The following is a 25221-nucleotide window of genomic DNA, read 5'->3' as shown; positions in this document are numbered from 1 at the left end:
ACCAGTCTTGCGTCTCTAGCAAACAGTGCACACATTGTCTACAGGGGTGCGATCAGAAAGATGTTGCAGAACCATTCCGTCATTTAAAAAAAAGGAAAAGCTACAAACTCATACACAATAAATGATTAAAAGAGATTCTGCGATAACTAACGAGCAATAATCATGAAAGTTATATAATTTTTGTAACAATACAAGCAGTATTCATTAGTAAAAAAAAAATTGTCAATCAAAGAATGATCTGCATTTTTGTAGAAAAGACAGAGGAGGTAGCTAGCGTAGGAATAAGAATGCTTCACATATACATACATTTCTTTGGGAAAGGTAAATTTTAAATATCTAAATATTCTTAGATAATGATATTAGATTAATTTTTTTTCACGTATATTTTATACGTGAAAAATGCATGTTGTGTCTGCTGATCATGAATGTGTAAAGAGTACCTGACTGTAGTTATATATATCTTGAATAGAGAGTATGCACCGATCGAATATATAAAAAATGTACAATAAACAAATGCTAAGTTTATAAGAACAAAGTAAAACAAATTATCCAAATATACTTTCTTTACGCTGAGTCGTGGATGTCATGCATGGGTCTGGGCAGAGGTGCATTTAAACCATTCCCCCAACCGTGTTATAAACCTTTTAACTAGACAGCAATGGGGTTTAATAGGGACAAAACTGTTATGTAATATGTAAGAAAAATGCTTTAATTTTATAAATTTTGATTTTGGCAATGCCCGATGTTTTGTACCAAATAATAGATCCTTTTAAGGGAGTAAATTTGCTGCATACATATTAAGAAGGCATAAAGATAAAAAAGGACGGGCACTTTAGAAGCGTAGCAGTTTGGATAATTACTAGTATACAAATCTCAAAAATTGTTCTTAATGTGTAAACGGCTGTACTTCGTAAGTTTGTGAGAAAACTCGTTCATCGATTTTTTTTTATCAAGTTTGCTTAGAATCCCTTGGATTCTTTTTTTAATGTTTCCCATTGGGCTTAGCAATGTTAAAATAATCAATTAAGGTTTATCAAAGTACATGTATCAACAAAAATCCATGAAACGAAATACAAATTCAAAGCAGAGCAACACGGACCTTCAAATAGATAGAGGTAGGATCAGGTGCCATGGAGGAGTGAGCATCCTCTGCTGACCGGTCACACCCGCCGTGTGTTCTTTGCCGTAATCGGGGAAAAAATATCGGAAAAGTCCGTAGACAATTGGGTGATTAATTATGGTCGAACAAATAGTATGAAGAACGTCAGTCAGCATGCGACCTAGTGGACGATTGTATTTGCTGACAAGGTCGTTGTATCGACCAAAGAACTTACAAAAAGATGACTTCAAACGAGACTGTTGATCGTCCTATTTTATCAACTTGTTTGTCAGTAGCTTGCTTCGTCTATAGAAATAGAAATACTCAAGTATTTCGATCAAACCATCAACAATTTTTTTTCAAAGAGCATTAATATAGACGACATGCTCGGTTCAAAAATGTTTTTTCCAAGAGAGTTCAACGGTCATTTGAGTTTTCGGGGGGGGGGGGGGGGGAGGCATAAGGCATATTTTTGGTAATTTTATAATGTAATTTAAAGAAATTTGAACTTTGCAGAGATATGCGCATGGACAATATCAAGGCACTATGAAATGGATTTATTTTATTTTTTCAAAAAGACTTGACTTGGTGCAAAAATTAACGCACTTTGAAAAATGTTAATCTTAATTGTGTTTTATTGTAAACTACACATAGATGTGTTCAGGATTTTACCACTGAGATTTGAAATCGACCGCAAATGTGTAATATCCCTCCGCTATTAATTTAGGTCTTCCGCTTCCGAGCGGAAGACCTTATTATTATTCTGAAAAAAAAAAAACAGATTTCTTCTTATTTTTTTTCTTCTAGACGCCAACTTTGATCCTTAATTAATCGCTCGCTTTTCGGATACTAATTAAAATGTTTATCGATCGCTTTAAATTATTTAGCAAGTTAGAAATGTTGAGGTGGATTAAAAATACATTTCCTAAAACTACAGTTTCAATCCAATATTTTCTAAGACGTCCGTGTCAATTTGTTCCCGCCCATTTCATCATTTGGTGACTCACTAGTACATACTGGTATATTTTATACCATAATTTATTTGTTGATTTCATTTTTGCAGCCTAAACGATCTAGCCACGATCGAATTTTACGTTATCTATCTTCATCTATAAATACAAAGTATATAATTATATGATTATTACATTATAATAAGAAAGTGTGAACGTTATCATTGAAAAAAGGATGTGTAAACGTTATCAAGGTATTATAAATAGCATAAAATGATGTAAACAATATCAAATTATAGGTCAGAATGAATTTATTTATTGCAAAGAGACCGATAATAAAAAGTTTTGTTAGAAATGTGTTTTTATAATTTGTAAAACTTGCATATGATGTGTGAATTGTATGTACGATAGAGCGAGTGCGTAAACGTTACCTGAGGGTGGTGTACCTCCCCCTTTTTTCTAAACTTTACATAAAAAACCCAGATATGTCATGGACTTGCCCCCTCCACTTTTATTGGAGCTGTATAATAAATGAAACTGAAACAATGAATTCTTATTGAATTTAATTGAACTACTCTCCTCCCCACCAAGATTAGTATTTTCTTTCATGATTTTACGAAATCCCCCCTGCCTTTTTTTAAGGATGTCGATTTGGGTTTTTTGCGGAAAAACTACAAAAGCAAAAACGCTTTATTTTTTTACCATATGTAATTTAAACCAACTTTAAATTATTTGCGAAGTTTCAAAAAAATCAACCGTCTGGTTCTTTTTAGGGACTATCTCAAAGTAGAGGTGCATTAACTATAGGATCATAAAGGAAACTGTCATTTTCCGCACATCAAAGCAGATCTAAAAGATACTAAAATAGCTTTCTCTCTCAAATTGTTATATATGATTAGTAAAATCATTTCCTACCTTATATGTATAAAATCCTAAATTATACCGTCTTGTTTTTAGTGGGAACCATCTCAAAATATTAAAATGCAGCAAATTTTGCTATATATTTGGATCATTACGAATGAAGATTCAAACTGGTAAAATGGATTCATTGAAAAAATAAGGAAAATTTCCTCGAGGATAGCATCATTCTGTATATAAAATTTCAAGGGCGTACAATTTTGTTTTTGTTAAATATTGTTGATGGTCTGTACTAGTACATATAACTAAGGTATATTTGAAAAACAAAACAACAACAATGCATTGGAGGCTAGGAGAAGGGGGTATGTGGGTTATAGATATTACCTCAAAAAGTTTGATAAATGTGATTAGTTTAAATTTCTTGTACTTTTTGGTAAAACATGTCCAACTTTTTGCCCCCCTCCCCCCTGAAAAGTTGGGGTTCAGTTCGTTCCGTTGAAATATCATCTTTTAATATTTGAATTAAAATAAATGTCGCCTTCCAGCATTAAATGGGACCAAGTACGTACCGCGGCCTCCCTTGTTGCTTGTTGTCCTTGTTGCCTTAATAATTATGAGCTATCAGAAACAAAGTGAGAATATTTTCTACAGAAGTTATCTCTCTTATCAAACGGACATTCCACCTTAATAGTCATTCTGTGATTGAGGAAGGAGTCTTTTCTGGTTTTCGACGTGTCAAACGTAAATTTGATTAATTGTTCATTAAATCAAGATAAGAGGAAATTAAAATAGTATATTTTTCTATCTTTTTCACTATCATACAACCTGGCATAGAAATAGTAATCAATGTTAAGAATCTAACAAGGACTATATTTTTGGCGGAATATTGGCCTAGGAAAATATCACAAGTTTCGCAATTCAGAATTGCAAAAGATTAATGAGTCTGTTTTTAATTAGCATTTTTAAATCAATAACACAAATATTGGATTATTTTAACTAATGTGAACTAATGATAGGGCATTTGGGTTTTAGGATATGTTTTTAAAATATGATTTACTTATTAAATTACATTTTTGTAAGCTTTTAAAGCCCCCATTCTATACATTGATTGGTGTGAAAAAATCATTATATTCTGTTTTTCTCCCTATTTAAATGGTCAATATATTAGCTTTTCTGTCAGTTTATGTCTTCATATAAAGTATTCAATATACGTAAAAATCAGTGATATTTTAATATTGGAGGCATGAAAAAATAATCAAAATTCCTTTAAAATTTAAGAAAATTAGAGGAAATGCGGGTTCAGCGATATCAATTTTAGTTTGAATATCTTAAATAGATGTCTACATAACTGCAATGAACTACATTTAATTTTACCATTTTTTAAGTTGAGGAAAAAGGTACTGACCTTGACCTGACCTTAATGCAAAAACAATGAGGTCAAATATGATTAAAAAAAATATAATCATTTGGTTATATGATCTATTTCACTGTCAAAATTTCATGAGTTTCTTACTAATTTTTGATAACGAGAAGACTCCTTCCTTAAAGCAAAAAAAATCTTCCACAGATTCAAGCTTTCAGGAAGGAAAAGAAGACAGTAATATGCTCTTTAAGGGGAGAGGACTGCTTGTTTTTCACGGACTTCATGAATAAAATAATATGGACTCGTTATTCCCAGAAACTTGATATGATACATTATAATCGACTAAATTTGTAAATCCTGTTCATTATTTTAATAATCATATTAAATTGCCCTTAAAATATTAGGAATGTGATTCAAAGATATTTCATAAATAAGTGAAGAGTATTAAAATCCTAAGAAAAAGTCTGTCGTCTGCATGTGATTCCCTTTGATCGATACACATGTAAACATTACTAACAAAACCGTTGGGGATACACGGAACAGCCATCAAAATGACCTTGATCGTCTCTCTATAGGAGAAACGATCTGTAGAAATACTGGGCTAACGCCTCGGCTTTTATATTTCAAAACAACATTTCTCGACCTCGGGGGTTATTCTGCAACATTCACGAAAACTCGTACTTTATTTCTTAAATAACATCCCAAAATAACAATCCCACAAAAACAAGTTATGATGTCTATTTTAATATTTGGGATAACTTTTTTATACCGATAGTTTATGTTTATATTCATATGTGGTTTTCGCAGGTTGAGATCCCCTGGGGAAAGGGTAACCTAACACCTCATTTTTTCCTTTACAACTATATTTTAATTTTAAGAAAAGGTACAAACTTTAATTTTTTCCAAGAGGAGATCAATTGCTAATAAAGAGGTAGGGAGTAGACCTCTCTATTAATTTCAGATGTACTTACTGTGTTACATTCTCAAGAACTTAAAAAACCCTGGCTCCCTCCCCGTCATTTCAAGATTCCATGAAGTCTAACCTTAACATCTAAAGGGTAATTTTTAGATGGCCAGTGAAATGTACACGTACATGTAGAAATGTGATGTCAATTGCAACAGACTCCGATGATAACGATGAAAAATTGCACGAGGCATTCCTTGTGAATTCCGAATTATTTCAACATAGAAAGAATAATCTTAGCGTGACCAGGCTATGCTCAGGTCTTACCCCATTATAAATTAAATCTTTGTAAGAAATCAGTTCTCGTTTTTGTGGATTTTTTCGAGTAAAATATGATAATCTGTGAATGAGATTATCTTGGAAAATTTCCCCTTCATCTATTTTAATTGTACTTCTATCACAAGTTTGTATATTTTGATTAAAATTCGTCCAAATGTGCTGCTTAATTGGGACAGAAAATAGTAGTTTATAGACTAGATACAAGTCTCCATCAAACTTCAATATGTATGTGATATAGTGAATAACACTAACAAGATGGGGCAATTTTTGTGCAATTAAAATCATTCAATATCATAACATATATTAACAACACTCACAGCATTTCTCAATACTTACACATGTAGCCTGAACTTGAACTTGTATAGCTTTGTCAACATTCTGACTAGTTTACCTTCTCTACCGAAGAGCGCAACAGGGGAGACAATTCTAACAGTAGTAATGAAATGCAAATGTAATGAATAAGAATTCTATGAGAAACAATGATATCCACTAATTTTTTTTTAATTAAAAGCAAAATAGGGTGGGTTTTTTTCATGTTTAATTATAAATATTGACTTCAGTGGATTAAAATCACTTGTAACATAAAATTTTAAAAACCAAAAATTTTTTATTTTATTTGAAAATGGTATGTTTTTGTTAATTTATTACTTTTTAGTCCTTGAGAGTCCAAAGATGGATTTTATATATTTGTAACATTACATCAAACAGTTTCTTATTAACACAAAATTTCAAAAAATAATGTGCCATTTTCTGAGAAATTCTTTCTGAAAAATTGACAAAAATGTATAATTATCATTTCTTGGCATCCTGCCAACATTTACACCCTTGGGACTTCATGGTGTAAATAGATATATGAAAAAAAATATGCAACGATTAAAGGTTTGAACTTCCTCTTTAAGAATATAGTCTTATTTTTTTTCAAACATTGTTTATACATTTTGTAATTAATTACTGAATTTGACAATTTTTCTCTTAACTTTTCTAGATTTTAGAGGATAATTAACCAGAATGCAATACTGGCCGTTACTATAAATAGAAACATCCAGTGCAAAAACAAACATCATATATCTGACTCTAGATGGGTATCCTTTAAACCTATGATAAAATTCTGTTCATTCTTGAGACTTGCTGCCGCAGCTTTTTTCCATATTTGCATGGTTTTCTCGTAGACATGCTCTTAAACATTTTCATGTTCAGGTATAAAAGGCCTTCAGGTGTTGCGTATTATAGAATTGAGACTCTATGCTAGCTCCTCATTTATTTTTTATCCCACGATATCCTGCGACTCAAATGGTGGTGTGGCTGTAAGGGCATGCAGTGAGGCATTCTCTCACCAGAGGTCGTGCTAGGCTACACAAGTTTCGCTAACACCTCTATCAACGCCAGAAAAATAGTCGGTCACATGATTAAAACAAGCTTGACGAGTAGAGGTGTATCAAAAAACCAAAATCCGCGGGAATCACCGAAATCCTCCAAAAATCTAGCAAAATCTAAAAAATCTGACACTAACTGTAAATTAGTTTTCATATTAAGAAAGAATACGACTATAGTCGTCATTTTTAGTGAAGTGAATACTTTCAGGAGGCAGCCATCACTAGGATCTAAAATTAAACGACTCTCACGCCCAATAATTTTTGTATTCGTTGTTTTTTTTTGCTCAACAGAGAATAGCGAAATAAACAAAAATTACAAAAATTTCTGATTTCAGATGTTCTTTCATTTGTTCGCTTTCGTCTTCTGAATCTGTCTAAAATATTCATTTATAAATATAGAGGGTCCAAACAGATTATTGATTGATTCATCTGTCAGAGGTAAAACTTAGTTCTAAAATCCAGTGTCATAATAGCCACCCGTAACAAATTTTATTCGTTGACTCGAGAAAATTCTCTGCACACTTATCTCTTTAATTCTGCTGCAATTTAAACCAGGTAATAATCATTGCGAAGTAAAACAACAAGAAGATAATAAGGCTCTACAAATTTATATTTTGATATCATTCAAATTCAATAACAAATCAAGAACAATGGATATATGACTGGTTCAGAACATCATTTGCTTTACACAAGGACCATATACAATTCAGATATATACGACACTATAATAAAACTTAATTTCTATAAATATTTTCCTTACTAAAATCAAACAATTTGATAACATTAACATTTTACTTAGCTTGGTAATGACTAAAATCACGTATAATTTCCATACCAGCTAATTAGTTATCAATAGTACCTAACAAATGAAATAAGCCTGTTCAAATTGGATTGTTATCAATATAAGATTTTATATACATTTCATCAACACAAATAAGTACTAGAATTATCAAACAATCGAAAATCGATGCAGCTACAATTTTACAGTCAAATATTCAAATTCTGTTTGTAGATTAACGGCAAACGTTTTGAGCGATGATGCTACAACTTTCCGTCTTTTAACGTATTTTACAATACTGTCCTTTCCATATTTCAATCAGGGGCATTATTTTTTTTTTCTAAACACAGTGTTGAGGATAATCAATTCTAGAAAATCTTACAAGTGGATACTGTTGCCTTCATTCTACTTTAATAAAGATTTAATTAGTGCATCCGTTCAGCAACTAATCAAAAATAACAAAAAATTATGACAAATCCACAATACTACTTTTTGTACATGTATTTTAATGTAACAAGAAATAAGTATTTCATACATTAAAACTGATATGAATTTAAAAAGTATTTGGTCACCATAATAGTTACGATCGCTCCTCAGCTGCTACTGGGGGTAGATTTACTGGTCGAGAAAGTCAGACTGCACGGACCTCTAAATGCATGAACTTTATTTCGTAGTAATGAGTTCGAAAGATGTCGGAAAAAACAACCCCAAGTCAATAGAAAATAAACAGGAGCATTAAAATGAATACATTGTCAAGGGAGTGCTTTCCGAATCATGATGAATAGATGGTGCTGCCTTGCGTGCACATCGAACACCTGTGTTGTTCACACAGAGTTCATATTGTTTGCATCATATTGAAAACCCCGGCATACATCCCACATACATGTCGTAAATAATCGATTGTAAAAGTAACAATGTGCTCCATCTATTTTAATCAGTTTCTAAAAATAGATAGTTAAACACAATTTTCTGAAGTATATGCTGTTACCGCACGATTTACTGCATTACTGTATACAGGGTTATTTTCGCCCCGTGTTATTTTCGTCCTTCTACACTTGCAAACGGTTTTGTCCTGTCTTAAAAAATTCACACAGACTCGTTTGAGTACTAAAGAAATAACTTGGAATATTAGAATTCGCCCAGTCTTGAATTCGAACGCTGACAACGATCGAAAGGGGCGAAAATAAAACGGAGGCGTATGTTTTCCTCTATACTGTATATGGTTTTCGCATGTGCGGTGATATAACATTCCGACACAAGGAACGTTTTACAATGATCGAGGAATTTTGATATATGTGTGCCTAGATCTATGACTGATTTGTGTAGTCTTTCATCAGATATTCGTTACCAGTGTGGTGGTTGTCATAATTTCTTTAAACGAGTGTCTACAAATTCTTTCGCCCAACGCATCGTGTCCGGATGAATGACAACCTGAATGCTGTGAAGCATGAATGGTGTTCTCGCCCTTATAACCAAACCACGATACAAAGAGCGAAAATCAATCATCCAGATTATACATATTACTAGTATTTCGGCCGTTGTTTTTCTGCAGTAAAAATGCAACAGCACTATCAAATTTATCTAAACACCTTTCAAAACAGGATTGATTTCCATAGGTCATTTTTCAAATCAAAAAATTAACAGTCTTCTCACAAAAGCAACATATTAAGGACCTGCATCGTCTTACAAACATAAAGGTTTATATATTCTTCAGTAAAAGTTGTCCAGTGCTGTCATGCCCGTTTTTCTAAGCTATACCGAGAGGATTGGTTGTTTTCTTTACAAAAATAAATTTCTGCTCCTATTCTATGTTAAAGTTGCACAGTGCTAAAAGATAGGATTGGCTCCATTTTTCTTTACATAAATTAATGTGTGCTCCATTTTTAGTAAAAGTATGTCTTTTTGACAGGATCTATAGAGCGGACTGGTTCCATTTTCTTCACATAAACAGGACTTGCTCAGTTTTTCTTACACAAATTAATGTTTGCTTCTTTTCTCAGTTAAAGTTGTACAATGCTTTCCCGTCCGTTTTTGCAAGCTATATAGAGAGAACTGGCTCCGTTTTTCTTATATAAATTATTGGTTGCTCTATGGCTCAGTAAAGGTTGTATAGTGCTTACAGACCCGATTTGGCAAGCTAGAAAGAGAGAACGGGTTCCGTTTTCTTCCCATAAATTAATGTTTGCCCCATTACCCAGTAAAGGTTGTACAGTGCTATCATGTCCAACATATCTAGCTATATAGAGAGGACTAGTTCCGTATTTCATATATAAATTTCTCTCCGGTACTCAGAAAATGTTATTCAAGGTTACATATCCGATCTTGCAAGCAATATAAAAGGGATTTGCTCAATTTTTCTTACATAAATTAATGTCTGCTTCATTTCTCAGAAAAAGTTATACATGTACAATGTTTTAAGGTCTGTTTATACACTCTATATAGAGAGGACTAGCTCCGTTATTTTCACTTAAATTATTGACTGTTCCATTACTCAATTAAAATTGTATAGTAGTATCGTTCGTTTTTGCAAGCAATATGAAGAGGACTGGTTCCGGTGTTGTTTTCTTTTGCATCAATAAATGTTTGCTTTTCTATTTTTCTATTTTATAAAGGTTGCCCGGTGCTATCGTGTCCGTTCCGAAAAGCTGTATAAGGAGGACTGGCTCCGTCCTTATCACAAAAATTAATGTCTGCTTCATTACTCAGTAAAAGTTGTACAGTGCTATCATGTCCGTTTTCACAAGCTATATAGAAAGGACTGGCTCCGTTTTTGTTGCATAAATTAATGTTTGCTCCATTACTCAGTAAAAGTTGTACAGTGCTATCATGTCCGTTTTCACAAGCTATATAGAGAGGACTGGTTCCGTCCTCATTACATAAATTAATACCTGCTCAATTACTCAGTAAAAGTTAAACAGTGCTATCATGTCCGTTTCGACAAGCTATATAGAGAGGACTGGCTCCGTTCTCGTTACATAAATTAACGTCTGCTCCATTGCTAAGTAAAAGTTGAACAGTGCTATCATGTCCGTTTTCACAAGCTTTATAGAGAGGACTGGCTTCGTTTTCCATACATGAACTAGAAAACTGACCAGTCAGGAAGGGCCCCGCTATGACAATTAATATAGAGAACTGAAAAAAACTTTGAATTCCATCCTCTTTATATTAACAATGATGAGAAATAAATGCCCGGCAGAAGATGTAAAGAGCTGGAATATATAGGATCTCGTGATTTGTAGTTGGATATGATTTTCATCCAACAATTAAAGTGTTTTTTTCTTGAGTCTTAGTGAAGGGATAAAACACACAAGTTGGATAAAAATCATATTATACTACAAATCATGAGATTCTATTTATCCCATGTTTTATACACCGCAATCAATGTTTACACTGTTTATAAAACTCTACATTATTTTACTTCATTATGCCTAGGCAAGTCCCATTGTAAAGTCACAACTGTGGGATATCAAAAAAATATCCAATGAGTCATATCCACGGGATAAAGTGGGTTAACATGGGATGAAATAAAATTTGTTAAAAAAACAAAGAATTGATACCAATGCAATGATACCTATGCTTTGCCTCTATTAAATAAAATTATTATAAATCATTGTGTACGGTATTTTAACCAAAATAAAACATGAATATTATATTTTAAATCCATATTTCAAAGAATGTACACAATACTACACATCATTCAAAATTGACCTTAACTTCAGAACAAAGTTCATTTGCAGACACAGGCAGTGCAGTAATTAATCTCAATGTGACAGATAAAGATAAAGCTTAGGATTTTCTTCCTGTGGAAGGTTAATTAATCCCAAAGGACAAATATTGCACAGCCTTCCATGTATACAATGGTAACATTTTCAGCAGTTATCTCTCTTTGCCCATTCTTCTTATGCATAGTTAGGAATCTACCCCACCACCCCAGTTCCAAACCAGAAGACATAGAGAACCAAACTTAGCATCAAAATATGTATTTCTGCCTACTGAACTACCATACCAAATTTGAACTTGATTGGGCAACCATAAAAAAAGTTATTAGAAAAAAACAGGAAATTTGTGGACGGAAGAGTGACAGACGGACGGACGGACAGAAGGACGGACGGACAGAGTGATTACTATAGGGCACCCGCAAGTCCTTGCGGGGCCCTAATTAATGTCTGCTCCATATCTCAGTAAAAGTTGTACTGTGCTATTTTGTCCGTTTTGACAAGCTACAGAGAGAGGACTGGTTCCGTCCTGCAAACATAAATTAATGTTTGCTCCATTCCACAGTAAAAAATGTACGATGCTATCATGTCCGTTTTGACAAGCTGTATAGAGAGGACTGGTTCCGTCCTCCATACATAAATTAATGTCTGCTCCTTTTCTCAGTAAAAGTTGCACTATGAATTCATGTCCGTTTTTACAAGCTATATAGAGAGGACTGTCTCCATTTTTCTTACATAAATTTATGTCTGCTCCTTGATTCAGTAAAAGTTGTACAGTTCTCAAATGTCTGTTTTGACAAGCTGTATAGAGAGGACTGGTTCCGTCCTCCATACATAAATTAATGTCTGCTCCTTTTCTCAGTAAAAGTTGCACTATGAATTCATGTCCGTTTTTACAAGCTATATTGAGAGGACTGTCTCCATTTTTCTTACATAAATTTATGTCTGCTCCTTGATTCAGTAAAAGTTGTACAGTTCTCAAATGTCTGTTTTGACAAGCTGTATAGAGAGGACTGGCTCCGTCCTCCATGCATAAATTAATGTCTGCTCCATATCTCATTAAATGTTGTACAGTGCTATCATGCCCGTTTTCACAAGCTATACAGAAAGGACTGGCTCCCTTTTCGTTCCACGAATTAATGTCTGCTCCATTACCCAGTAAAAGTAATACAATGCTATCATGTCCGTTAAAACAAGCCATACTGAGAGGACTGATTCCGTTCTTGTCACATAAATTAATGTCTGCTCCATTACTCAGTAAAAGTTGAACAGTGCAAACATATCCGTTTTGACAAGCTAAATAGAGAGGACTGGTTCCGTTTTTGTCACATAAATTAATGTCTGCTCCATTACACAGTAAAAGTTGTACAGTGCTATCATGTCCGTTTTCACAAGCTTTATAGAGAGGACTGGCTCCGTCCTCATCACATAAATTAATGTCTGCTCCATTACTCAGTAAAAGTTGAACAGTGCTATCATGTCCGTTTTGACAAGCTGTATGGAATGGTGTGGTTCCGTTTTCTTTACACAAATTTACGTCTGCCTTATTACTCAGTAAAAGTTGTACAGTGCTATCATGTCCGTTTTGACAAGCTATATAGAGAGGACTGGTTCCGTTTTTTTTACATAAGTTAATGTCTGCCCCATTACTTAGTAAGAGTTGCACAGTACTTTCATTTCCAACATAACAAGCTGTATAGAGAGGACTTGTTTTGTCCTTCATAGATAAATTAATGTCTGCTCCATTGCTAAGTAAAAGTTGTACAGTGCTATCATGTCCGTTTTGACAAGCTATATAGAGAGGACTGGATCCATTTTTCTTGCATAAATTAATGTCTGCTCCATTGCTCAGTAAAAATTGAACAGTGCTATCATGTCCTTTTTGACAAGCTATATAGAGAGGACTGGTTCCGTCATCCATACATATATTGATATCTGCTCCATTACTCAGTAAAAGTTGTACAGTGCTCTCATGACCGTTTTCACAAGCTGTACAGAGAGGACTGGTTCCGTCCCATTTATATAGATTAGTATCTGCTCCATTGCTAAGTAAAAGTTGTACAGTGTTATCATGTCCGTTTTGACAAGCCGTATAGAGAGGACTTGCTTGGTCTATCTGACATAAATTAATGTCTGCTCCATATCTCAGTAAAAGTTGTACAGTGCTCTCATGACCGTTTTGACAAGCTATATAAAGAGGACTGGTTCCGTTTATCTGACATAAATTAATGGCTGCCCTATTCCTCAGTAAAAGTTGTACGATGCTATTATCACCGTTTTCACAAGCTACAAAGAGAGGACTGGTTCCGTCCTTCATACATAAATTAATGTCTGCTCCATGATTCAGTAAAAGTTGTATAGTTTCATATTTTCGTTCTGCACCAGATTCTGTATGGTCATAGTCTCCGTATTCCTGGGTATCATTACCAGCTGCAAACAAAAGGGGCGTCCAACCACCGTAATCATCAGTCTTTTGATTGACATCTACACCTACATTAATCAACTCATTCAGTAGTTGATAATTATGGAACCCCGATACAATGTGAATAGGACATAGCACTCCCCAAGTCTTTTTGAAAAATTTTTCCGCAATGTCTTTAAAAACACTATTAAACAATGCTACTGAACCATTGCAACACATAGCAGGAATCAGATGCCATCTGGTTGAATCGATTTTTTGTTGTTGTAGAGTTATTACACCGTATTGTGATAGTTGTGTGTGACAAAATACAATCAGAGCAAAAAGAGGCGATACTTCATTTTCTAGATTCAAAAAATGAAATTTAGACATTAATAAATTATTAGAATTCCAATCAATCTCCTGTTTATCTAATGCTAGTTTTTTGGTTTCTAGTAACATTTGTAGATTTGCGGGATGATCTGTAATCTTTTTTTTCAGTACTTTGATTATTTTTTTATTCCTTAGACTGGGATTGAGTATGACATCTAAAAGGTGTTTTCCAAATAGTTCAGAAAAAAGTCTTTCTCCAAGTTCTTCAATGTATCTGTCACTCAGATAAATAGTGAACGAGTAGTCGTGTTTATCACAATTTCCCAATTTTACTTTTCTTCTAAGGAAGTCGATATCAGCGTATTTTACTATTTCTGAGGGATAATCGTTTCCAAAAACAAAGGTGGTTACTTCCATCACAAAATCATGAGAAAAATTATACTTGTCGCCAGTTGCTTTGACAAAAACCCCCATTAGGGAGTTCAGATTGTTACGAATAACTGATGGTTGCGTGTTCACTGGCAATCCACATAGTTTTAACGTGTGCTTGAATTTGTGTTCAGTGTGTTTAGTTTCTAAAATATCTTTTATGCAAAGATCATCGTTAAAGAGGACAAGGAGAGCCAAAGCACAATATTTATACTTGTCATTTGTTCTGAACCCTAAAATTTCCTCTTTCAGCACTGTTAAGGGTTCTGTAAAAAACTCTATTACATTTTTTTTGTAATCTTTTTTGCAAGAACATAATTTGCACAGTAATGGGAAATACTGTTCTACTTTAACGATCTCGTCACAATCTCTTTCGGATAAATTCATTCCGGATGTATATTTTGTCAAAATCTGCCGTTTTTCATCAATGGATAATTTGTTTTTGTTATCATCGATGTTTATGATAGTAGGTGACTGATTCACGACAAAACGTCTCAATCTAACATCAAAAATAATGTGATTTCTACAGGACATCAGAAGTTTTGCGTTTTTTAAGTATACCTTCAATTCTTCCTCATATTTTTGCCATGAACTATTCAGTATTTCATCAAATGATTCTTTTCCTAATGGATCATTGAAAACACACATGGTTTTATTCTTTTGAAATCGACTTGAATATAATTCATTCACAATGTCTTTTACCTCCATTACTCGTCTTAAGGTCCAGCCCTGTTCTCTGTATTTGAGCGCAATATGTTGAATAATGGCTGACTTTCCGGATCCTGAGTGACCAGCCACAATAACCAGGTTCCTGCTTTCAATCATTTTCTCTACTTCTTTACACGCCTGTGTTGAAATAAAACAAGAATCGTCCTGTTCCCATTGGTTAAAAATAGCTTTTGTGAATGGCGTATCTGATAAATGAAAAAAAAATGTTTACATACATCCAACAAGGTATATAAAGCAATTAAACATCAATTTAATATTTAATATTTTAAAGCGCATTTTCATTACTCAGCTTAAATGCATATACAATTTAGCTTTCATAGCTTTAGTAATATTTATTACATGTGAATTTTAAAGTAAAGTAAATTTGAAAGACGTTGATTAGAATTCATCAAAGTTTTTAGTGTATATTACGTAAGGAATAATTAATATTCGCGTAAAATCGCAAGAAATAACACTGGCAGATTTTAAAATCTCGCTTTTATTTATCAGACAGCTTTGAACTACAGTAAAACTCGTTTAAAACGAACACAGGCATAGCGAATTCTCGGATATAGCTAAGTTTTTTTTAGTTCGCGGTATAATTGTTAACAAACCTTTGCAAAATTCGGATATAAAGAATTTGGATATAACGAATTTACGGATATAGCGAACTGATTTTGAGTCCCGTAGAAGTTAATAATAACGAAATTTAAGACTTTAATAACGAATTTCTTTCAGTTTAATAAAGTTTGCACTGCTATTTAACATGATACTTTGAATAAATTTCTTTTCACATAAATTTTTCGACTCACAATCCGATCATTATCAGCCTTAATTAGTAAAAATTTTAGTTTGGTGAAAGAAAACATGTATAAAGTGAATTAGCTATAGCTACTAGTGGGAATTCGTTATACGGATATAACGAATTAAGGATATATCAAAGTAAATCAACTGGTCTCTAGGACTTCGCTATAACCAAGTTTTACTGTATATAAAATTATAACAAAAGTTGAAAACATTGGTGCTCGAATTTTAATACTCTCGCGATTTGATACAAAACAGAGAAATTAAGTTCGCGTAAAATAAGGAATTTACAGTATCATTTCTGGGATTTTCAAATACAGTCAATTGTTGACTTTGTGAATGACATTCCACCGAAATATCAGCTATAAGAAAACTCCTAGTACAAATGCACTGGATTCAATGATACTTATTTATCCTCACATTAAAATATAAATTATATATGAAATGCCATTCATTGATATGCGTTATATACATTATTCATAGCAGAATCGAAACTCTTTACAAACACAATTCATAAAAAAGAAACGTGTAAGAAATTGAGTACGGGATAACCGTGTTGGTACATGTATTATGAATCATTTAAACCAAAATATGTATTCAAATCATAGGTGACAATTTTGTGTTGTAATACTTCACCTATTCTAATTTTGAAACAAGATGTTCAGGAGCCACAACATTCTGATCAAATTTGATTTAAGGTATCAAATATATTTCGCAATTACTTGTTTAATAGAATTTTCAAACATTCTCCAAGTATTGGTTTAATAATCACTTAGACCATTTTATAGAAGGTTTATAATTTTTTTTTCTCTATTTATTGCTATGTTAATAACCGCTGGACTATTTTCACCCAACTCGGCAGTTCCTAGGTTACGGGCTTTCGTGTTTATTTAATTTGTTTTAATAAAGGGTCAGGTTCCCATAAAATGGAGATAATTAGAAAAGAGCAAAGATAGTGTTTGGTGCTTTAAAACCAAATAGCTCGAGTTATATCCAAACTTTAACTCAATGTTCTTGATATTAATTTAGGTATCACTGGTAACCATGTTGGTCAAATTGAGTCCAGGGAGGGGCCGTGTTGTTGTACATAAATATCTGAAAATTCTAATGAAGAAAATTTATTGTGAAACGTTGATAATTTATAGAAAGTATAAGAATGTTTTAAGTTCATTTATGCTTTAGCCCCCTTATACCAGGGGAGGGCAGGTAATATTAATAACTTAAAGTATTTTTTATTCTGAATACGGAAATAAAATCAAAATCAGGATCGAGATCCTACAACTGCTGTAACAATCACAAGAATTGAAGCAGAAAAACGAAAGCTGCAAATGTCATGTGGCTCTAAGTCTATTTATTGTCGCTGATTACAGGCCTACAACAACATTTAACGAAGTAAATTTGATATAGAATTTTAGGAAAACAAATCGTAATTTAATTTTCGACTTCTCATTTATATATTCAGTCTGCATACTTGAGTGATTTAGATCAAGGTTCTTTAAATTTATGCATACTATTTTTAAAAGTTGCATGATAATGTTTTCTTTCGTTATTTTAAAATAAGATGAAATAGCTATAAACTATAAAAAATCGTAAATGCTGATTGTCTGTTGCGTTCATACCTTCCATAATTGCTGGTCTATCATTAGGAGTATTTTTTTTCATAAGTTGAGCACGTTCTTCGTCGAATATTTGTTTTTTGGCAATAGCAGGTTCTACCGTCAAATAGAAAACATGCCTTTTAATATGAATGAACACGTTTGAAATCAAATATATATGTTATAAATTTAATATCAAAACAGATAATTGATTTTCATTTACCGTTTTAATTATAACTCATAATTTACCGAGCACTTTGAAATAAACTATAGTTCAATTAGCGACAGACATTTATACGTCAAAACTACAAATATTTACTAGTATTTTTATACCTTGACATCCTATGATGAGAACTACATGTACATAGCTAATTTTACCTATTGTTCATGAGTATATATTTTTATGTTTGTCATGAATTAAACATGTTTTAAACATTAAGACGAAAAAATTACAATAGGCACTTACTTCTTCTCATTTTAAAGTAGTAAAGTATCATGCTTAAAACCAAGAAAGGAACAATTAATCCGAAAATTGGTCCAACCAAAAGAAGGTTTTTGTTGTCGTTGATAGGAACATTCTTTGTGTGGATATGCCTTGTAATTTAAAGTTAATCAATATAAACACAATGATTACAAAAAGTTTTATACATAATATACAACTGTCTCATTTAAACGCGGGTCCATATTTAGAAATACGGTAGGTGTGATTGATGGAATTATTTTCTGATATTCTATTTAAAGAAAAATGATCGTTGCTTTTACTCATAACTGGTCACTGAGATGTAAAAAAGTATTTGCTCTATAAAGTGGAAAAGGAGGTAACGTTTCTTTTAATATATGCCACTTGGTAGCACACTTTTAAAAGAAATATGCACTTTGATTTGAAGATTTTTTAAAAGTGCGTTTAAGGAAGTCGTTTATTCAGAATGAAAAAAGTCCACTGATGTTAATGAAGAAACAGGAGGCTCATGGGCCACATCGCGCACCTGACCAACAGTGGCTTTAGGATATTGTGACCTAGGCACCATGGTAGAATAAAAGAAAAATCTGAATTTCACACATATTTTTGCATACACCACTTAATCTTTGATAAATGTACTTTTATCGAATGTCATTTTTACCATACCATCGAAAATATGAAGATCCTATTCATTTTTATTAAAAAACAACAAATGGCTACAAATTAGGATGATTTTCTGCTGCAATATTTTCTAAAGAACAGCGATAATGCATTTTAATATCCCCATAACAGTAATATGTCAGAACTATGGAAACTGTTTAAAAGACGTCGATTTAATGTACTCGTGTCTGAAAAACTATCAAAATTGGTGAAGATTTCATTAAAATCTATCGTTTAGCAAGGGGGCTTAGAAAGTAGTTACAGCTTATCATCCTTTTAATTTTTCTGTACAGGTATTTAATTTTATTTATTTTATTCAGCGAGACGTTTCTAATGATCAACCAAAATTTCAGCGTCAATAGTAAAATTGTGAGCAAGATACAGAGCTAACAATTCTGCTGGGCTTGATTATGTATTGTTCACATGAGTTGATTACATTCTACTTAAAATTTTTAACCTTGGTATTTCCTATTCAGCATTTAAAATGTAACTGAACAAAAAGCATGGCCTCAGCCTTATGTGCAAACATAGAATTGAGAGCAAAGCTCTGTATCTTGCTTATGCCTCGAGGCTTGTCACTCAAATATGGTTAGGAAGTAGAAAATTATAAACAATTAAAACAGAGAAAATATGCACCAAAACAAAAAAAGCACAATTTATTTTTGAAAATGAATCGTATATATATATACCTAAAAATTTTATTATCAAACTCAATCTCTGTTTTAACTATATAGACTCGAAAAAATTTTAAGCATCTTAACAAAACACGTTGCATTAATAAACCATTATGCAAAGATCATACCAAATTATCAATATGATAAAATGTATTAGGTATGTTTTAAAATATTGTGTATTAACAACACTAGCTTTTGTTCAATTTGCGCAGGTAAACAGTCTAGTTGGGACTCCGAAAATAGAGTCTTGGCTCCATCATGCATTGCGGTAAAATGGCGTTTCTACTGTAAATGTTAACTTGGCCAAAACATGCTAAAAATTAATTTAAAAGTTTCAAAATCATTTTTGAACGTTCGTGTCATATTTATGTCATATGAATTTAATTTTTTACTTGTAGTACGAAAGATGAATTTTTAAATTGAAAAATTCACACATAACTTCGATCGTGCACTGTAGCAACCTCTAATGATACAACGTCCACTAATGATATAATGTTGCATTAGTGGTCAGGATGTTGACCACTAATGATATAATTTTATCATTAACGAACAACCTAACCGTCCGCTAATGATACAATTTTAGATTTATATCATTAGCGGTCAAAAACCGTAACCTCTAATGATATGGAAAAAAAATGAGAAATAAGGACTACCTTGACCACTAATGATACACATTTGCACACATTTTTAATTGCATTAGTGGATGGATTTGCAACCTTTAATGATATAATATGATATAATTTAATATAAAATTATATATATATATATATTTGATTTGATTTTCATACGATACTGCATAAGAATTGGTTAATTTTCAATTTTTTTTTGGTGGGGGGGGGGGGGGGGGCGTTATTTGATCATATACATGTATTTTGTCCTTTAAAATACACTATTCTGACATTACCCTGATATTTTGCCTTTTTACTTGAACTGAAATAGTCGCATACAGACAAAATACATACCATTTATGACTTCGTCTGTTTACTTGAAGATCCAAATTGATTATCATTAATCAAAAAGGAGTTGTGCTAAATATTTTTAGTTGAAGAAAGTTTGAAGAAAAGCAATTTTACGATATTAAAACATTATTGATAAACTTTTAGCGGGATTTTATTAACATGAAAAAGGTCCAATTCATAAGACTTATTCTGCTTGGTGCAGGCAGATAGATAACCTTGCACAACACAAACAAAAGTCACACGGGTTTCATATTTTATTTTGTGTGGAAACGTTGCCGTCATGAATAATATTGGTAAAAAACTACAACAAATAGAAATAACAAATTACTAAATAGGAAAATATAGAATTTAACTTTATACCTTTAACTGTAAATTACTTTAAAGACCATAATGGTGTGCCATACTTTTAAGAATGTTTTATCCGTAAAATAAATTTCCATCTGTAACTATACTTCAAAAATACAATTTAATACTAACAAATTTGAGCAATTACTTCTATAAAAAAGACTTACTTAGTGGTTCGAGGCACGCATCTAACAAGATTGAAGACGATTGACAAAGTGAGACCGGACTGGTCAGTAAGGCTGACAGGAAGTGAGTGATTGACCAGATATAGTTAACTTGTACCAAAAATGATTACCGGGTATATTAAACTCAAAGTGGTTAGCTTGTAAAAAAAATATTTCTGAAGAATTTTAAAATTAAACCATAGACAACACAAGGCTATTTGCTATTATGGTCTGTAGCACAATTGAATCACTAATTTATTGTTAAGTTGAATATGTGGGTTTGTTAATTATACCTTAGAACAACAAAGAATATGAAATAATGTTGGTTGAATTAAAACTACTTCAACAATGGTGATTATGTCGGTGTTACAAAAAATGTTAACCCGGGTTGAAAATTGACCGGGGTTTGATAAAATTATATCATTAGTGGTCAACATTCTGTCCACTAATGCAAAATTATATCGTTAGTGGACAGTGTATCATTATATAAATAGTGCCTGTTTGGGAGGGTAACAGTTGAAATTGACACCCCGAGAGAACCATTGTCAACCGACGCGAAGCGGAGGTTGACAATGGTTTTCGAGGGGTGTCAATTTCAACTGTTATCCTCCCAAATAGGCACTATTTATTTTATTATACTGAATGTCTTAATTTTAAAGAAATTTTTCTGCTTTTGTATAGAAATGACGTGAATTCTACGGCGAACTGTACGCGCATAATTTACGCGCATGTAACAATTCGTTGTGTTACCCGTTGCCAAATGTGTTGCTAACGCTGAGGGTAATAGAACAAATTATCAACAGCGTCTAAACCAATCAGATTTCAGTATTTAACATGAAAGTATAATAAAAGAGGTTGCTACATACCACGTTTTCAGTCAAATGAAATATTAAATGATTGAAGTCAGAAAAACCTTTGAAATGTCAAATTACCCAAGACGGCAAATATAGCGGATAGTATGAAAGAGTTAAAGTTTTGAAACCGAAACTTTTAAGTACACACATGTTCAATTAAACTGTGAAGAGCAAGTTACACTTCTGTTTAAAGACAGTTCAAAACTCTGAAGTCGGAGTCAATTTTCAACAGGGTCAGTTTTCAACATGTCGATGTCCTTAGAAGTTTGAAAAATATTTTTCAAGCTGTTGAAAACTGACCCCAGGTATAATTTCACGACTTTTGGTATCAATTTTTCAACGTTGAAAAATGATATCCGGGTCAAATTTCAACCCGGGTCAAGATTCCTCGTTACGCCGGCGAATGCTTCATAAATGTCCAATACTCACTAAACACACCCACGAAAAAGTTTTTGTGTAGTGTTTGTATCTGTATTGAACACAATATTTTTTTTCTGTCAAATCAAGATAAGTAGCTTATTAATCATAATTTTGTTAATCTTGCAAGTTTAAGAAAAGTTATTGTTAAGTTGAATTAATTAAATAATCACTGATTGCGACTTGTCTGATAAAAATATGAAAACTGCTCATTATTGTGCTGTCAGTTAATTATCATGACATCTCAAAATAAATTAAAGTTGAAGCGATTTACCGGAAATATAACATAAACGGCCGGTATTGGTTTGACAATCTTAGCAAACCACGGTCAACATGAACGATCATGGTGGAGAGATATATATATATAAACGGACACCGGACCATGGCTTGAGACGATGTTGTTTGACATATATTCCTTTTAGCTCTATCTACACAGTTTAACAACAAGAGACAGAGTTCTTAGTCTTAATAACAAACTGTTGCTATCGGGAAAAAAACCCCAAACAAAAACAAACAAAAACAAAAATCCATATCGGCATGAATATCGGACATTATTAGGAATTAAAACATGGAGCTGAAATTTTTTATCAGATACAAAATAATTAGGTAGAGCAAGTTCCATTTCAGAGACAGTTCAAAAACCTGTAGTTGGTCAATTTTCAACGTGTGAGGTCATCAGAGATTAGAAAAAAAAAACTTTTTTGAGCTGTTGAAAAATGACGTTTGGTAGCAGTTTTAACGTTAGAAAAGCCCCCGCCCCTCCTCCCCCCCGCCCCCCAATATCCCAAATCAATAATCAATGTTGAAAAATGAAATCCGGGTATACATTTCACGACTTTTGGTCTCAGTTTTCAACGTTAAAAAAGCCCCCCCACCCCCACCCCCATCCCCTCCCCGAATCAATAATCAATGTTGAAAAATGAAACGCGGGCCAATTTTTAACTTGGGCTAATATTCTTTGTTACAACGACATGATCCCTATTGTTTAAGTAGTTTTAATTCAACCAACTTTAATTGATATTCCTTGTTGTTCTAATCTATAATTAACAAACCCATATATATATATATATATATATATATATATATATATATATATATATATATATATATATATATATATATATATATATATATATATATAAAATCTTTTATCATGTTATATCATTAAAGGTTTCAAATCCATCCACTAATGCAATTGAAAATGTGTGCAAATGTATATCATTAGTGGTCAAGGTAGTATTTATTTCTCCGTTTTTTTTCCATATCATTAGAGGTTACGGTTTTTGACCGCTAATGATACAAATCTGAAATTATATCATTAGCGGACGGTTAGGTTGTTCGTTAATGATAAAATTATATCATTAGTGGTCAACATCCTGACCACTAATGAAACATTATATCATTAGTGGACGTTGTATCATTAGAGGTTGCTACAGTGCACAACTATATAACTGTTTAGAACAAATTTAACGCTTGGATATGTTTATTTATCATTATTATGTCAAGATATAGTCTCATTTCAATCAATTTCAGGCTAAATTATTCAATTATCATGAATAGTTATATACTTAACATGTCTTTCTAACACCAGAAACGCCGCATGCGATTAGCTGTTTTGATGATAATTACATCTGACCAATTTAAAGAGTTTCTGTAATTAGAGTAACAATTTGTTTTATTTTCTATAGGCTTTTAAACATTCCATCCTATTTTTTAATACAAACAAGACTTTAACGCTAGAACAGGCAGTTTTTGTTAATAATGGAAGCTCTTTTCGTTTACGCGCTCATCAATTTGTTTTCGAAAAAAATATAATTATTTGACTTACGAAAATGAGCTCAATTGGCTCTTGTAGTTTAGAGACACGGCATTTCGATCGTTTAAAAGGGAAAATCTATACTGGTACAAGTTATCAATTAGGACAGGTTACAAAACCGATAGTTCGGTATTAAAAACATGCATATCCTTTTTTTGCCAAGCCAACTGTCTGCTACAAAAAAGAATATCAATATATACGTTTACATTATAAACATTGAATTCATTTAAAACAATAACATATAACTAATACAGTGAAATTTTTTTAAACTACAAATTAAAAATATATTAACTTCTGATACGGAAAAGATTTAAAAAAAAATTGTTTAAATTTTAAAATCGCCTCACCTTTCACAAGTTTGCTCAGCAGAAAAACAACCATTTTCAATATGTAAACAACTTTGGTCTGTGAATAAAATTAAAAAATGTATATACTAATAAACAGCTCTCTTATTTTCTTCTCATAAATATACAAATATTTCAATTAATTGTTCTAAAGTTAACGGGAATCAACTAAAATAGATACATGTAATATAACGGAATATTGGAGAGTAATCCGTTTAAAACATAAACAATTGGTTTAATTTTCATCAGTTCAAAATTTTAATTAAGGTGGTAGCTACAATTGTAAAGTACAAAAGTGCTAGAATCAATTTTTTGTATAAAATATCGGTTAAGAGGGCTTGCGATCGATGGTCGTGACCAAAGATCTCTTTATAAAAATATAGGAAAATTCCCAAATTTGAATGGTAAAATATATATGGATTTTTCTTTACTAAATATATAAAATACATAGTTACTGTCTTGAAATAAAGGCTATATTTGGACGTGGGTAAGAAAACGTGACAGAAGGCGAGGCTTGCCGAGCCCTCTTCACGTTTTCGACCCGAGCCAAAATTTTGCTTTGAATTCAAGACAGTTATCATGTATTTTTCCTGCAACATGCTATCACATTTTACGCCTGCAGTTAAATCATGACGCCATGGCGTAAACAAAGCAAGAAAGATGACGCCACAATGCATCTGAATGTCGGATAAATGCACGAGTCTAAATTAGGGCATTGACCAATCATAGCTTTGGTTGATTGGGTTACCTTTATTCGGTCAATACAAGGGGTTGTTGCAGAATAAAATAGTTTATAGGTAAACAAATCATATCTGAAATTTTTTTGGTAAATCTAATGGGCAATTTGTTGACCACCGATCCTTCTTAATGTCCATTAAATG

At 32.5% G+C, this 25221-nt stretch overlaps 1 protein-coding gene across 6 annotated transcripts in view; it reads right to left on the bottom strand.

Annotated features, from left to right (window-relative positions):
• Positions 1 to 7478: 7478 nt before the first annotated feature.
• The window catches only part of LOC128179769 (serine/threonine-protein phosphatase 6 regulatory ankyrin repeat subunit A-like), a 53962-nt gene continuing 36219 nt past the window's right edge, over positions 7479 to 25221 (bottom strand). For 5 of the 6 annotated variants that reach the window (XM_052847351.1, XM_052847349.1, XM_052847348.1 and 2 more), the window contains 4 exons: positions 24344 to 24401; positions 18114 to 18241; positions 17672 to 17764; positions 7479 to 15454 (listed from right to left, as the gene is read on the bottom strand). In XM_052847351.1, coding sequence (XP_052703311.1) covers positions 11820 to 15454; positions 17672 to 17764; positions 18114 to 18241; positions 24344 to 24401 — 3914 coding nt within the window. In that variant the 3' untranslated portion in view covers positions 7479 to 11819. Of the gene's footprint in view, positions 15455 to 17671; positions 17765 to 18113; positions 18242 to 24008; positions 24171 to 24343; positions 24402 to 25221 lie in introns of all 6 variants that reach the window. The other variant, XM_052847353.1, reaches the window with a different exon arrangement.

The sequence above is a fragment of the Crassostrea angulata genome, chromosome 4 (assembly GCF_025612915.1).
Source record: "Crassostrea angulata isolate pt1a10 chromosome 4, ASM2561291v2, whole genome shotgun sequence".
NCBI lineage: Eukaryota > Metazoa > Mollusca > Bivalvia > Ostreida > Ostreidae > Magallana > Magallana angulata.
Note: the sequence above shows the minus strand (reverse complement) of the source record. Positions and strands in the feature narration are given on the sequence as shown.